The sequence below is a fragment of the Chroicocephalus ridibundus genome, chromosome 8 (assembly GCF_963924245.1).
Source record: "Chroicocephalus ridibundus chromosome 8, bChrRid1.1, whole genome shotgun sequence".
Taxonomy (NCBI): Eukaryota; Metazoa; Chordata; class Aves; order Charadriiformes; family Laridae; genus Chroicocephalus; species Chroicocephalus ridibundus.
Genome location: NC_086291.1, coordinates 12,762,618 through 12,778,653, shown reverse-complemented (window position 1 = coordinate 12,778,653; position 16,036 = coordinate 12,762,618). Strand labels below are relative to the sequence as shown.

At 43.5% G+C, this 16,036-nt stretch overlaps 1 protein-coding gene across 18 annotated transcripts in view; it reads left to right on the top strand.

The window, feature by feature from the left end:
• Positions 1-16,036, top strand: part of PTPRF (protein tyrosine phosphatase receptor type F) — a 396,994-nt gene that overhangs the window by 131,917 nt on the left and 249,041 nt on the right. For all 18 annotated transcript variants that reach the window (XM_063344836.1, XM_063344839.1, XM_063344838.1 and 15 more), the window contains one exon: positions 11,645-11,806. In XM_063344836.1, coding sequence (XP_063200906.1) covers positions 11,722-11,806 — 85 coding nt within the window. In that variant the 5' untranslated portion in view covers positions 11,645-11,721. The remainder of the gene's footprint in view (positions 1-11,644; positions 11,807-16,036) is intronic.

The following is a 16,036-nucleotide window of genomic DNA, read 5'->3' as shown; positions in this document are numbered from 1 at the left end:
TGTGAAATGCAGGGGGCCTTGCATTGAGAAAAGCTCTTCAAGTAGCAGCAGATGCCTTAGGCCTTAGAAAATCCGTTATATTCAGGGTCATGTCTTACCAGATCAGGACTGCCTTAGTTAATGCGATGCAGAGCGCTGTACTGGTGCAAGCACAGTCTGTCAATTCTTGATTCAAAATATTTTGAGAGGATAACTTTGTCCTGCCTTCTCGTACCCAGACTGAAGCACAGAATTGACACAAACATATGTTGTGTACTCTAGCTAATTTGGTAAAACCACCCCTCTGCTCACGCCTGGCTCAGGTCCACTTTAACTAATGGGCTGGGCACGTGTCTAGAAGCGATGGACATAGAGCTGTGGTCTCCAAGCAAACGAGCTTTCAAAGGGAACATCATCAAAACCACTTTGATGCATTAGTCTGCAGGTAAGAAAAGGCTTGGACATCTGGTGGCATTCAAACTTGGAGCATGTTCTTCATACGTCACTAAGGGCCTCGGAGCCGTTGTTTATTGGCAGCTGAGGAGTTACTCTGCAGCACTGTTAATTTGGTATGTTTAGTTTTGGTGAACAAGGTGCTGCATCTCGTGTTGTGAGCCCCACACCAGCATCAGCCACATGGAAGAGGAGGAGTTGTTTCCTTTCCTTGGACCTGTACTTAACTAGGTCTTGCTTAAGCTTTCCTTTGTTTTTCATCAAGCCTAGGTAATGTCTTTCCCCTTTAAGATCTGTTTTGTTTTTCTGCTGGAAGCTTTTTGCCTTCAGGATTTTACATTCTGGCAACTAACAAAATTAAAATAGCTTTCCTCCTAAGTACTGTAAAATGTAGATTGAATCTGATTTCGATGGCTCCAAGTATGCATTTCAGCAGACTAATGTACGCAAGGATTGAAAAATCAGCTAGCAGTAATTTTCTTCCCTTAGATTTTACTGAATGGTATCCCAAGAAGCGGCACATTATGTGTATCGCCTTTATGTTTTACTGAAGGTCACTTAAAGGTGGTGGCCTGGAAGGAAAGAAGTGGATGATTTCAATAGTAAAGCTGCAAAGTTGCCACAGACAGCATATGGGAAGTCTTATTTTTCAAAGGTCTTTCCATCTGCTATTGGCAGAAGTCTCCATTATGAAAGGGCAGTTTGTGTGAGGTACATAATTTTTTATTTTTTTTTTTAAGGTTGATCTTTTATTGGGATTCAGGTTTATCTTGACCCAGACTGTCCCAGGACCATTCCCCTGATAAAGAGAACACATAGAAATTGTAGGATCTAACTGAGATACAGGGGAAACGCACTCAAAGTTTGGGGGAAAAGGAATTTTTAGGATTGAATTATAAAAAACAAAAGCAAGCTACCTTCTTGCGGTAGCAGAGGTGTTATGGTGGGGAGTTTTGTTTGTTTTCTTTTGGATACCTTAGTTAAGATTGAACCGCAAAACTTGAAGCTTCTAGAGCCATAGAACGTCATGGAGAATTATTAATGAAGGGTGAAGAATATCCCGTATCTGTCTGTGTGAAATGTAAAAACTGATCTCTCCTGCTGCTTCTCGAGTCTAGAAATGCCAGAGCCATTGGAAGTAGCTACGTAGCTGCCAGGCACTCAATACCTTTGGCTAGAAAAGCATATTATTTCTAGTAAACAAAAAAAAATAAATGCTGCAAACCTCCACGTATATTTAACGTGGATTTTATGGTGGATGGGGGTCCATGGGAGGTACAGGATTATTCAAGGTGCAAAGAGACCCATGCAGGGACGGTGATGTGCCCAATTTACCTGAGAGGTGGTGATGTTGACTTTTGCGGTGTGTTTTGGATTTCTTTCTGAGGTTGGGAGGGGCAATGGCACAAGTTCCTTAAAATGTGCACAGTCTTTCTAGCCTCCCACCTTTTCTCATCTTTAGGTTGATGGTTGCACTAGATGATCTGAAAGGTCCCTTCCAACCTAGGCAATTCTGTGATCTTTCCGATCAGAAGCAGATGAGGTTGCGCATCCTTGATAAGGCGGCAGGCAGCACGGATCCGCAGCCGTGTGGAGCCTTGCTGTCTGCTGCCCCTTAAGTTTTCAGCACCTGTGTGCGCTGCAGTGCGTGCTCCACGCGTCTGGCTTTTCTTGCAGAGCATGTGCACGAAAACGTGAGCGTGGAAGCAAGTTTTGGCCTGTCTGACTCTGTGGAGTCCTGGGATTTGCTTTGTGGCATGAAAGATGGAAGGTGGCTGGCCTGTCCAGAAAGCATTGGATTCGCTGCAGCCTGGATGCAGCTGTTATCTCGGTCCCTCTAGCCAGGAAGTAACTAGGAAACTACGGCTTTCATCTGCCAAGCAAAGAAGGCTTGTAAAATATATTAATTGATTTTTCTTCCATCAAACTGTTTTGAATGTATAGTCTCAGATCTGAACAAGACAGAATCTGATGTCTAGATGTTTTGTGTGTCTTACTGTACAGAATATGATGCAAAAAATCAGAATTTAATTTTTAGTCTGAAGTGCTACTGAAGGAGAGAAATTGTATTTTTGGACTGAGTCAGAGTTAAGACTGACTTTGCTACCATTAATTCAGGATTTTTAATTTACAGAACTTTGGCTGCTTCATCTTCAATAAGCGTTGTATTACACTTGGGGCTTGATTTTTATTTACATCCCTTTAATATGGCTCGGGTACTACGTGGTATATGCTACCTCAGAGGGTGTTTCCATTTGCCAAAGCAAAGCAAGGGGGGCTTAGTAGAAGGGAAAAAACAAAAAGAATAATCGTAAATTTAGCATCTTATTACAATAAGCTTGATTGCATCTTGGTTCCTTTATAGGTTACAGAAACAGTTTTCATTTTTCATACAGAAGGCAATTGCATGAAACTTTTGCTTTCATAGTTCCTGCTTATTAGTTGCGAAGGGAATTTCTGGGTGCTGTCTTCCATGGTAACAGCCAAATGCCTCCAGAGCCAGAGGACTGCAGGATGCTGGAGGCGTTCTGCACAGAGAGAATTCGGTTTAATAAATGTAATAAGTGCATTTATCCTACCAGGCTACGTTAACTACCTGCATATAAACTGAGCATACATAATGTTTGGGCAAAGGTTAGAGAAGCAGTTTGGAGGAAAGGCTAGCTCCAGAGCACACCAAAGCAGCAGCTATTCTTATTTTAGCCCTCAGTAACACGCACAATAATGGGGTTCAAGCGGTATCTGTGGTTGAGACAGTAATAACAACTATGATATAATTAACTTTGAAACCCTTTAGGAGAGAATAATTCCAAAATCTAGCGTTGGAAATGTTCATAGTTTCACAAGATGAGAATTACAGAAAGTTTAATTGGATATATAAACCCTCCAGTAGGGCATACGTTGTCTGCTAAATGATGGCGTTGGTAGGAAACCAGCCCCGTGGCAGCCTGCTGCTGTCTTCTGCACGGTCTTTGAGGCAGCTGACATGGGCTGCTGTGATGGGAGGCACGTGGGGCTGGCAGGGGCTGGGGTCTGGTCTGCTGTAGTCGTGCTGCTCCTCTACTGGTGGTGACCATGTCTAGAAAGGATGGTGGCCAAGATGCCTGTGTGAACTTGACGCTTCACGGGTGCTTGGTTGGACCTGTGGAGAAGGATTATTGTCTCTGCTTGCAGGATCAAAGCAGTAAGTCCTTTTTACTCGATTGCCACATAGGACAGAGGTTGTGAGATGGTGGGTGGAGGTTTTGTCGCCAGCGTGTGTGCGCTTTCCAGAGCCAGACTTGAAATAGCTCTGGACATGAGCAGTCGCTCACTATTATTTAATCACCTGTGTATTTGTCGAGCTGCTGCTGAGTCAGCAAAGTTCAAGTTGTTTGTAAGATCCTCACGTACATCTTCATGAGTGGCCATGACTACGGTGTGCGTAGTGCAGGAGTACGGTCATTGAGCTCGGAGGGGCCAAGAAGATCAAAATGTTGAGAATTACACTAAACTTCAGAAAGGACAACTTAAAAGAAAGTGAACAAATTACTCAAAGGATCCCTAAAATTAAAATGGGAGAACATAAGAGTAGAAAAGACAAAGGTGGTGAGGGGGGAGTGAACCAGTTCCTTGATGTGGTTTGAAGCCAATAACGGAAAGTAAGAAAGCAAGCTGAGAAAAGCAGTTAAATTAGCAAGGCTGGGGATAATTCACGCTAGCTAGATGGCAGGTTTGAGAAGCTGTTTGAGATGAAAATTTGGAAACCCAACTCCCAGGTATTAGTAGAGTGTATAAAGTACAATGAGTATAAAAGGAAAATTGAAAGACCCAAGGTGGGCTTTGAAGAATTAACAACTATACATAGAAGATAAATAATTTAGGCAAATCAGTGCCATTGTCTCATGTGAAAATGGAGCTTACTGGATGACAGGAGGTTAAAGACAGCAATTAAGGAAGAGGGGGGTACTGCTAAAAAAGGAAGTTATTTCTTTGCAGCAGTTTTTAACTGCTAAAAATGTTGTGGAAGACTTGGTACTAGTTTTGTGCCCAGTCTTTCTAAATATAAAAGATAAGCAAATTTCAGAAATTGAAGTCTTGGCAAAAGCAGATTTGCAGTGAGCTATTAATCTGAAAAGCATTAAGTGAGCAGATCCCAATAGCATGCTATGTTACGTAAAACATAGCTGAACTTCTAGCAAAAGTAAGGGATTTTTCATTAAAAAGAGCCACTTCTTTCAGAAGGAAGTTCTTTATATACCTCATACTCTGGTCGAGGCAAAAATTACTGTGAAAATAACAGAATACCTGAAAGATCATGTTCTCATAGGGTCCAAATTTTCGTGGATTCTGCAAAGGAAAACTGTTTTAGTAGTTCCTTGAAATGCCCAAGCCCCTGAGAATGGCCTTACAATTTGTTCAGTTTCCAGGAGGCCTCCGAAAACTTTCTGCACTGAGGCCGCTAACGAAGCTGAGTAGATATGTAGGTAGAGCAAAAGCATTCTTACAAAGAAGAAACTGATTTAGTTTTCAATTAGGATTTGATTTAGGATTTAGTTTGGTCCCAAGCCAGTAGACATCATGGCAATCCTTGAAGGGAAGGAAGGAGAGATTATCCCTCATCTGATTGATCTTTTGCATTCTTGCGGTTTTGGTTAAAATTAGTTTTGGTGCTCAGTGGATCTCACATCTGCTCTGCTTTGCCTATTCTGTCAGTCTGAGATGCAGAACCAGCGTGGAACCAGATGCAGAAATATCAGTACCACAGCTGTACAGTAAATAGCAGTCAGCTGCGGTGTGTTGTCAGCAGCAAGCCCAGAAGGACCATGTTTCTCATCTCTCCCTCTCTTTAGTTTAAAACCTTCTGCTCTACATGCTGGATTTGCAGAACTTGATGCCAAGGAGTTGGGTTTTAGAGGAGAGGACTTGGTACCTTGGGATTTCAATCTTTACAGCGTTTTCCATTGTGCTGAAAGCAAGCCCGTGATGGCACGGTCATTTGTATTAAGAATATATTGTCGTGTGTGTGGTAATTTGTCAAAAAAGCACAGGAATTCTTGCTTTGTGGCTGACTCATGAGCACATTCCTCCACGTTAGCAGAGTCTGCTGATAGCTAAGGAATAGCTGCATTTCTTTTTAATTTTTGTAGGATTTTCTACTGCCCCGGACCTTTAATCCATGCATCTGGTTGTGCTGCTGGGCCTATCTGTAAATGTAGAAGACCTCTGTTGAAAGGGCGATACGCAATAGTTTACTATTTTTGAGGAGACTTTACAGGAGGCATGAAGAGCCTGTGCACTTGGGTAGGGTGATCTACAGCGATCTGTATTTAGTGCTCACTGTGAATGATGGCTGGGCTTGTGAGGCTCAAGGCTGATCTATATTTTAAGTGGACATTTTGACTTATCACCGTAGTTATTTAACGGGGCCCTTCATAATCCTTGTTCTAGTGGAAAAAATCCTCCTTTTTATCTAGGATTGTCTGTAGGCAATGACACCTTCAGAAATTAATACCTTCAGAAGCAAATGTAGCCAGGAAGGCAGACAGGAGTATCCAAGCTGTTCTTGCATCCTACTTTAATGCTTCTCTTTCCCTCTGCTCCTCTCCTTGGGTCAAGTTGTGATTTTGTGTTCAGGATCAGAGAGATCTGTGGCTGGGCCAGCTTGTTGCTGAAGCCTTCACACTTGGTTTTTTAATGCTTTGCCAAAATAAGGAGAATCTTTTTGAAGTAGCTCTGAATCATTCTTGCCGTTGTATATATTTCCCCATACCAACCTGCCTCTGATCAGGTCTTTTTTTCCCTAGATTATGGGATATTTTGGAGTGTTTCTTTTCGGTTGTGGTTCCCCCCCCCTCAGTTTTTAATTTTCATCCAAACAGATGATGAAACATTTTGCTGCTGGGGTCTGTTCTTTCTTCTGGATTTTTTTTTCTTTTTTTCTTTTTTGGAGAGTTTACTGAGACTATTCAACATACATTTTCTTTTGCTCTGCCTCATTCCATTACTCACAGTTATATGCCCGTGGCTAATTATACTCCTCCACTCCTTTCTTGGTGTTTGTATCCTTCATGTACTTACAGATGGTTATCAAATTCCCATCTTGCTTAGCCAGTCTGTCTAGCGCTTGCGACTTGACAGAGATTTTTATCCTTCCCGGTTCTCGCATTGCTTTGCTCATCCCTTCTCTCCAGATGGTTTGAAAGTCTTCAAACTGATGCTCTAGGCCTGCTCACACCTGGGTCCTGGAGATGATACCTTTGCTCATGTAGCAGTCGCTTTAGCTTTTGCCCTTTTTTTTCTGTATTGCAAGTTCATATGAAGTTCCTCCCTCCTCCTTTATGCTCATGTTGCCATCTTCATATATCTCCCCACTGAATCTTTCTAATACCTTCCCTGCATGTGGGAGTTTGGAGTGAAATGAGACTCATTTTGTCTTTTTTGGCCATATTGTTGTACTCCCCAAGTCTCTTTATATTATATTTCTCGCAGAAAAGCACGAAAAAATCTATGCTAAAGGAATACTAATGTAGCGAAGTGAAACATTCAAAAGTCATTAACTTGTGTGTAACTGTGCTTCCACAACTTTTAATGTGTGCAATGTGATGATCTTGAATTCTAGGGTGCCTCATGGTTTTCGTCATCTTCCTTCAGAGCACAGATGAGGTGTTATATACAGAATGAAGCAGTTGAGCTGTGGCCATTTATTGTTCTCATTTTTAATAGAGTATTAAATAGCTGCCTCATTGCTCTGTGTGGCGCGTGCCCCCTCCTTGCTTGGTCAGTTTCTCATTAACAACGTTTGTGTCACACTCCAAAGTATTGTGGTGATGGGGTCCCTTTAGAGCACTGGTTCCCCTTCAGGGTGTTTGTGTAAAATACAAAGTTGCGGGTAGGTGTCCAGAAGGAAAATTGGGTTTCATTATGTGTTACACATGCGGTAGAGCTGGGAGAAACTGATGTGGTTTTAGCCCTTTCTTCACTATCATCTGGGTGGCATCCAGTTGGTATCTTCTGACCGGCATCCTTGGGCTCACGGTGATAATGTTTTAAGAAGTTTCCACCTTGAAAAGCAAACACAATTGTTTCAGGTTCGTTTTTGAAAAGATATTATTATGTCTGCGGGTCAGATAAGGACATTGCGTATGTACTGGGCTTACCTTTCTGCCCTGTAAGTGTCTAGAGAGCCTCTTAACTGTGTTTCACAGCAAGTGCAGTGTCAGTAGTCAGACACACAACCGAACCTGGCAGTTCTGTGGATGTACAGGGGTCCCTGGAGGGAATATTTTTGTGCTGACTTGTTTAGATACTTTGGGTTGCAAAGTAGCTTTAACTTAAAAAGTGGTTTCAGTGCAATGTTTTTGACCCTGGTTTGGAACGGGCAGGCTTACTTTGGGGCTGCGTTTCTTCACCGCGCTGTTCACGGCTAGTGACCCACGTGACACTTGCTTCAGTTTGGTTTGGTTTCCAGAAGAGTTCATAGAGGACATGAGCTATTCAGTGCTGGTTTGAAATTCCTCTTGACTCTTTAAAGTTGACTGCTTTTTCTAATCTCTTTGCCATCTCCTGCGGGACATACTCATTGCCAGAATTTCCTAGTACCATATGAGCTGTTGGTATTCTTGGCTCTGTTTTAAATGAGTCCAGCTTTTTCTGCTTGTCTGAAAGAATCAAACCATGTAGATTTCAAAAACGTCCTCAAGACCACCTCTTTTCCATCCACCTGCCCCATGGCAAAATCAGCTATATTTAAATGAAGTTTGCTGTATTTTTTGTTGTGCTATCCCGCTTTCTAGTTTTCTGCCAAACTAGCACTGGGTAGTTCTAACACTGAGTTTGGAGCAGAAGCAGGAGTTTAGCTTGCTAAACTCAAAGCTGTTTTTACAAAGCCATCTGGAGTGCTTAGCCTCAACCTCCTTTTGGGTTACGTGGTCTGGAGTTTATAATGTTGCCAGGACCAGATGCAGAAGTAGCAATGAGAATGTACATGTGTTTTGGAAAAACCCTCTTCTACAGTGTCTGGGCTCCCAAATGCCGTATGGGTTGTGAGGGGCTGGTCAAGTCAGTGGGATTAAAGGGGGCCTTCAAATGCAGGGGCTTGAGGTGATCTGATGCACAGGTGAGAATTCCAGATGAGAGAGAGAGCAGCCTGAAGAGCCACGAGGTTGTTGGGGCAAAAGAAATGTTGATAGTCTTAAGAGCATTAGTGGGTTGGTTGCTGTTGGACTTGATTTTACCCAAGCAATACTGACTCTATATCTGTTTTAGCTCGTTACCAAAGTCTACCCACGTTATTTTATTTATAGATACTTTCTGTCTTATGCTGCCTTTCTGCCCCAGGAGAAATTGGTCCAAGATGGCTGTTCAAAACTGTCAGAGTAACACCGGCCTTCTAAGGGTTAACCGAGCTTCAGCTAACACCTTGCCTTGAATATCGTGTTGTCTTGTTGGGAGAGAGCACCTCCCTTCTGAAAATGGGAGAGCTGAACCACTGGGAGAGGCTTTTTCATATTTTCAATTTCAAAAGAGAATGACAGCTACTGAGATTTATAAAATTTTAAAACATTCCAATTTAAAGGGCTTTAAATATTGAATACAGACAACTTTTCCATAGGCAGAGCAACCATGGAAAGAGGAAGCGGCAAAGTTTGATCCTGTTAAGGGCCAAAGGTGCTCTATTAACTTTGGAGGGACAGACAGCTGTCTTGCATAAGAAAATCTGGCTTTTCTGCCAGATGGTAAATTATTATAGAGCACTAAACAGTTGCAAAAAGATCAAGTCTATAAAGCATCTGGTAGGGTAACTGACAATTCATCAGTTTTGCATGATGCATGTTGTATGTATCTCATGGGCTTGAGAGGAAAGTTGTAAATCTGTCAAGCTTGAAACAGGAGAGAAGCTTGATCACATTTGCTGAAAGAAGAGAGAAATTGAGAGACAGACCTATTCTTTAGCTGAGGTTTTTGTGTTCCTGAGAGTTATACTCCTGAATGAGGGCTGTGGAGGTGCCATTCACATGACTTCTGAGCAATCTGCGCCCAGGGTACACCATTAGATCGGGCGCTTTTGTTGTTAATGGAAGTGAATGAAAGAGGAAAAGCTCTCTGAAAGCTATTCATCCCCAATCTGGTCTGATACATACCTAAGATGTTTTCAGCACCACCTGTAAAACTTGTTCTCTGTCCTAATCTGAGTGAGTTTGACACACATCGTTAGTTTTGACACAGTAATTTCAACCCTCAGTGGTGGTTTTTTTCCCCTCCCTAAGAAGAGTAGCCTCTTAAGATTCTGGCTGCTGTTGAGCCAGATGTACTGCTGCTTAAAGTATGCTTCAGTGGGTTCACTTCTCCAGGCTGCGCAAATTAGCACTGTACATGCAGAATTTAGAGACATAATCTTCACTCTTAATCCAGGCACTTCTTCCCATTCCCGTGTGGGCCCTGTCTGGAGAGCTGGCTAATGCCGGGCAAACAGCTTGGGGAGTGAACGGAGTTTCCCATTGGAAGAGAGCTTATACAGCTATAATATAAAGATACGACTATCTGTATCTGTCTCTGCGGTGTAAGACTTGTTAATGGTGCTTTTAGTAATTCTTTGGCGAGAGATGAATGAGGACATGGAGGTTGGAGAGCAACAAAGAGAACTGAGTGTGTGGCTGGTACGAAGCCTCTTCTGCAGCATTCAAAATCTTGCTGTGGAGCTTACTTGGATTTATGCTTTCTCATTGAGATAATAAAAGCAGGATGAGATGATCAGTATTCTCTCTGCATCTAGGTTCGAACTACGTTATTTTATAAAGTATTTTCAGATGTCTTGGCTGTAGAAGACATTGCATAAATAAAGATTTCTCTGTATTGTGTGATATTATAACGTGTGAAAAGATTTACCGTGCAAATACAGTAACAGAATGGAGAAGAATCATGATCTGCTGTTTGTTAGTATGATGCGATGTAAATATTTGCCTAGGTAGATTCTCTTGAGATTTCTTGCGGATTTCCCTGAGCACCAGCATTGCTGGCATTCTTTGAACACTGTGTTTTTGTCAGATGTAAACATGTTTGTAACATGTGATACCTCCATCAAAAGCTTTCTGGTTCTCAAAGAAAAAATAAAAAGCAGTAACATAGTTCATCTTTGAAAACCCCGGCAACATGCAAACATACCTTCGTTAGAGCAGTCTTGAATATGTTTTTGAAATGTCTGCTAACATGAATAGAGTGGTGGGTCGTGCCACATACAGTCTGTGTACTTGCAGATACTTTGCTTCGAGGATACTCATGGCATCCAGAATCTTTCTTACACATACACCACTGGATACCTCATTTCACCAAGGCACTGTTGAAGACTCGGGAAACCTTCAGGTCTCGAGTCCTTTGCCCTCTGCAGGCCGCTGGATGTTGGGCTGGTGAAAGTAAAATGAGTATATTCTCTTGAAAAGATGAAGAAGGCAGATATACAGAAACTGTGTTCTTTTTAAATACCTGCCGGTTTCGATTGGGTTTCAAGGAGTTTTCTGTGTTTTCTATATCTAAGCAGATGCCCAAGTTAAGCCAATTTCCAAGATAATTTGCTTTGTTCTGGAGAAGGAGTATCTAACCTCCAGTCCTTTTAGACGGTTCTCCTCTCCATTTTTGGGAGGTTGAACCTTAGGTGTTTGCTTTGGGTAAAGCTTCTCTTTATAGACACTGTTCTTAACCTTCTGCTGGGACTCTGGTAGCCCTGTGAACTGACAGCTGATTCAGTTCGGCTTCTGTTTCTCCTGCTTGGACCTGTCGAGACTTGTCTGGTGTACACCAGCCCAGCTGGATGGGCCAACCTACGCTTAACATGTAGTTGACCGCAAGTCACCCTACGTATGCAATCAAGCATGTCTCGCTTGGGCAGATGGATGAGGAAGAGTTACACGAGCTTAAGACTATTTCTTCCATTGTAACATGCAACTTGAGAACTATTTGTTGTGAATAACAATTGAAGGATGTATTTATATCCCATAATAGATTCTGGACATGAAGATAAACTTTGAGATGGGTGTGCATTTATGCCTCATGACCCTTGAAAACAGCTGGTTGGATTTGGGAGCATCAGTGTGGAGCTATGCTGCTCAAGCAGGAAAGATAAATTTCACTGTAGAAGTATCTGTAGTCATGTCTTTACAGCGTAGTTTGGTTTATCAGCAGTTAATCTGTGTGGTGTCATATTTGATCATTTTCCTTTTCATCTCTTGGTTTGCAGGAGTAAGTCTGTGTCTGTAACGCTGGATGTGCTGACCACTTGCCTCAGACTGAAGAGGATTTGCTCTGCTTTGGAATATGGTGCCTAACTTCTGCGTCCCAGTACTCACTGTGCCAGCAGCCATCCTCTGCTGCTTGATGCTGCCTTTAGCAGGAGCAGACAGTAAGTAACATTCCGTTTTGGAAAGATTGAATACCTTGCAGACTTTTTCTCAACAGATATTAAACCTTCTTGGTTTGCATTAGAAACGCTGAGGACTGAGGGACGAACACCCCCCACCCCCAAATCTCTTATTTTCCAACGCGTGCAATGCACATAAACAGTACGTGTGTGAAGGGGCAAAATTAGAACTAAAAAGGCTGACAAAATTTATTCAAGCGCAGGAAGAGTTTCTGTAGTAGCTGCAAGATCAAAACCTGACAATTTGATTTTTAACATGTACAGACGAGTAAAGAAAATTGGGGGCGGAGGAAGAGAGAAATATTGGGGTCACGGCAATCCTTGTTACTTTATTTTCCTTGTTCTTTTACCAGCTCTTGTAGTTTGTGTAGTACTGAGACATCTCTCCTGAGTCAGCAAGTGTCTGAGAGCTGTTGGGGAAAGGGTGCAAGTTTTTACCTTCACGTGTAGCTCTCCTACACCTGTATTTCAGCACGTTTCCTCGTGGTTGTGCTTTAAGCTGTTGTGTCTATGCCTGTTCCCCTGGTAGTCTGACAGCGCCGCTGTGAGTGGCTTTGATCAGCCCCATCCAGGCCAAGGAGAAAGCTGTGCGAAAACGCCCTTGTGGACATGCAAGAGGAGAAACTTGGCTGATGGTGGCCTACTGAAAATACCTTGATGTAGGAACTTCCCATCAAATGAGTTACGCAGAGTGCAGTAAACCTTGTGGGTTCTTTGCACAGTATTGTTTTGCGTAACTCCCTTGTGTGTATTTTCTAGGTTATCCCCAGGTATTCGAGTGGCCCCTTTTCCCCTTTTTTCACCAGTAACCAGTTTTTCCAGAGTGTCCAAACGTTTGCACGTTCGTTGCAGACTCCAGCAGTTGTGAATACTCCGTGCCTTTGTAAGCGCCGAGGGCTCCTGGGATGCTTGAGTCAGAGCAGAGGGGTGACCGTGATGCACCTCCTGAGCTGCCACCAACCGTCTGCTTCTCACTCCATTTTTAGTCACCAGGCTTATAATTAAGATGTAATTTTGTGAAAGCTGAAGGAGATCTTGATTCATGTTGGTAGGAGCTTGGCTGAATGGAGGAAACGGATTGGGGGTCCTAAATGTCCTTGACTGAAAGGGGAAGGAGCAAATTTAGAGTAGCTGGAGAGAAGAGTGAAGGGGGGGTGATGTGAGGAAAGATACAAGTTCACTATTTTTGTTGTCACTAAGATGACTTGCACAGGCAGTGGATTAGCATGCAGTCTGTATGAGTCTGAGCTGCCCAGTTAAACTGGGGGCAGCAGCTGTCTCCTTCCTCTGCTTTCTTCCCTAGCTGCTGGTGCTGCTGGAATATTCCTATTCAGATCACTTTATCCACACATTGTAGCCCATTTTGGAGTCTGGCACAGGGAAGTATATGGTTAATGTCTTGAGGTGTATAAAAATTCCCTGAAGCTCATCATCTTTATCCTGGCCCCTGCAAAGGAGAGAAGCATCACTGCATCAGGTGTACAGAAGCTGGTGGAGCTTCAGATGTCCTAGAACAGTTCTTGGCCCGAGGATAACTTGTAGTAGACATGGTTTGCTAAGTTTGTGGAATACTTCCACATGCTTAAATTTAACAAAATTGGCCCTGTTTCACAGGCCCAGATCCAAATATTGGTGTCTCAGATGTGCAACACTTCTGTGTTGAGAAGCAAGCATATCTGTGTGTGCGCCTTTTTCTCTGGCGCAGACTGACTCTGAATTACTTTTTTCTAATCTGGAAGGCAGATCTGGAGAATGCTGACCTTTTCACTGCCACAGCCACCACGGATTAACTGGGGGTTTCTTAGGATGGAAAGTGTCACTCTGTGTATTTTGGCAACTTACAGCTTTTCTATTATCTGACGCCACTGAATCTTGCTGCCAGCTCTCAGTGGCGGGAGCTGTGTGAAAGGGCCTGCTCTGTGCCCCTGCAGGGGTGAAAACAATCATCCCCGAACCCCGCGTATTTCATGTCCTGCCATGAGTGATGCAGATGGGCAAGGTACAGTAGTGAATGTGGCGTTGGGAAGCCCTGGTTCAGGAGAGAAGTGAAGGGCACGGGGAAGGTATGGTAATATCTGCACACTGGAGCTAGAGAAGGGATGCTGTGAAAGGAGCAACCCCATATGCACCCTCTTCAATTTTTGTGGTCCCCAAAGCATCCTGTTGGCCCAAAGGCAGTTTATTTGGCTGGATTCCTGATACAATGTGGCTGTTCTTGGGATTTCACTGGGGTGCCTCCTTTTCCCCATTGCAGCACTGTTTGGGGGCAGTGGAGGGATTGGGAGGCTCCTTATCTGCAAAGCGTTCTTACATTTCCCTAATTAAAAGCAACGTGATAATGGGAGCAGGGTTCTCCCTGTGTTTGAATTCCTGGAGTCAGTCCCCCAAATCACTTTTTATGGGAACGGTGAGGATCAAGGACAGGGAAGGAGGGCTGTGATGGGCTGTGCTGCATCCCCAGCAGCAGGATGCCGCGGGGCTCGTGGCCGGGTGCTCGGGGAGCCCCCACAACCAGGGCTTCCCTACCTTCCCCGCCTGCGCTTTGGAGCTGCTGTTGTCGCAACACATTTCAGCATCGCTACCGTAGCTTCCTGACAATTAGGCAGCTGGCAGATAGCTAGACGTTAATGCCTGAGATAAAACAGATTGAATATGTACCGCCGAGCAGAATTAACACCGGGTGCGCGCGCGCTGCGGTGCCTCTCCTGGAATCGAGTTCACAGGAGCTGTGAATAACGTCAGCGCTGAGGAATTGAAGGGGCATCCAAAGGTTAAGTGTGTGGCAGTGTGTCAGAAAAAGGGGGGCTCTCCAGGTGCCCCCCTGCCAGCAGGACGGGGAGCGGTGGTTTCCCAGCTGCTCTGGTGGGATGCGGGAGGAGAAGGTGAGCAGGGCGCCTGAACGGTTGATACAGAAGTGCTAATTTGGCAGAAAACACTTTGAAATCCTCCCCAGCTTTTACAGACTGCAGTAAGAAATTATTAAATTTTCTCTGTGATCTGACTGTGTTTCTGTCAGGGTGACCCTAATTCCATTAGAGCAGCTCGGAGCTGATTCAGGATGGCTGTTCTACACTTTCTCCCTCAGCTTGCTTGTGTTGAGTTTTTTTTTTTTTTTTATGCACTCTGTGCTTCCCTGTCTGTCAGCTTTTGATTGTGCATGGGAAAAATGGCTTTGCAGATTTCATTTAATGTTCATTTCAATTGTCAGCTTTTTTCCAGTTTTTGGAAATATGTCATTTACTCTAATAAAATAAAAAACAACAAAAAAAAATCGCCTCTCAAAACAAAATGCAGAGAAAAGAGGAAAAAATCAATACTGTCATCAGAAATCATCAGCAAAGTGTTTCGTTGTTGGCTTGGTTTTTTAAAAATTAGGCTTTGTTTTTGAAGTCCTGGGCACAGCTTCCATTAGCCAAGGGAAGACACCAGGTGACCCATCTAAAGTCTTTTCTACCCAAAATATATCTTGGTTTGTCTTGCGCAGAATTTCAAAGGGCTTAAGGAAGAGAACCACTTCAAAAGTGACCTTGCAGAAGGAAAGAACTAAGGCAGTATTAGGCCAACTACCCGTGAAGTGATACGTGGTAAACAAACAATTTGCACCTTTTGATTTCTAAAGATAGAGCAAACTTGGCTCTTGTTTGAGGGGGTGGGGGAAGCTTGCAGCCCGGAGCTGGGGCTGGAGAAGGCAGGTCTCTGGGTCCCACCAGCTCTGGTGAGCAAGGACCCTAAGTCTGAAGTGTCTCAAGGCTGCCCTGCCCCTTGTAAGAGAAGTTGCTTTATATCTGATAAGTATGCACGTTGTGCAGATTTATATTTTTTTTTTTCAATCAAACATGCTTCTTGGATGTTAATTGGATTGAGGAGACACGTTAAAAAAGAAAATGAGAAGGTGAGATGTTGACACTTGGTAGTGTCAACATCTTGGAAGGCCTGGCAAAGGAGGAATACCGATGGCCTTTCTAGATAGGTGGCTACAGGTGAGCTCTGTTTTTCCAGGGATCTTGCATCTAGAGATTTTGGACAGAAGAGCGCTGGAGCATTTCTTATGGCATTCAGTTCCCCTCGTGCCCCAGCTCTGCCGTTACTGTTCTGTGTTCTGGGACATGGGAGTAGCGTGGCAGGTTTTGACTTCCTGATTCAGCTCTACCTTCTTTGCTTTGTAACCCAAACGATGCCTCAACAAACGATGCTCCAAATACAGCTGCTCCG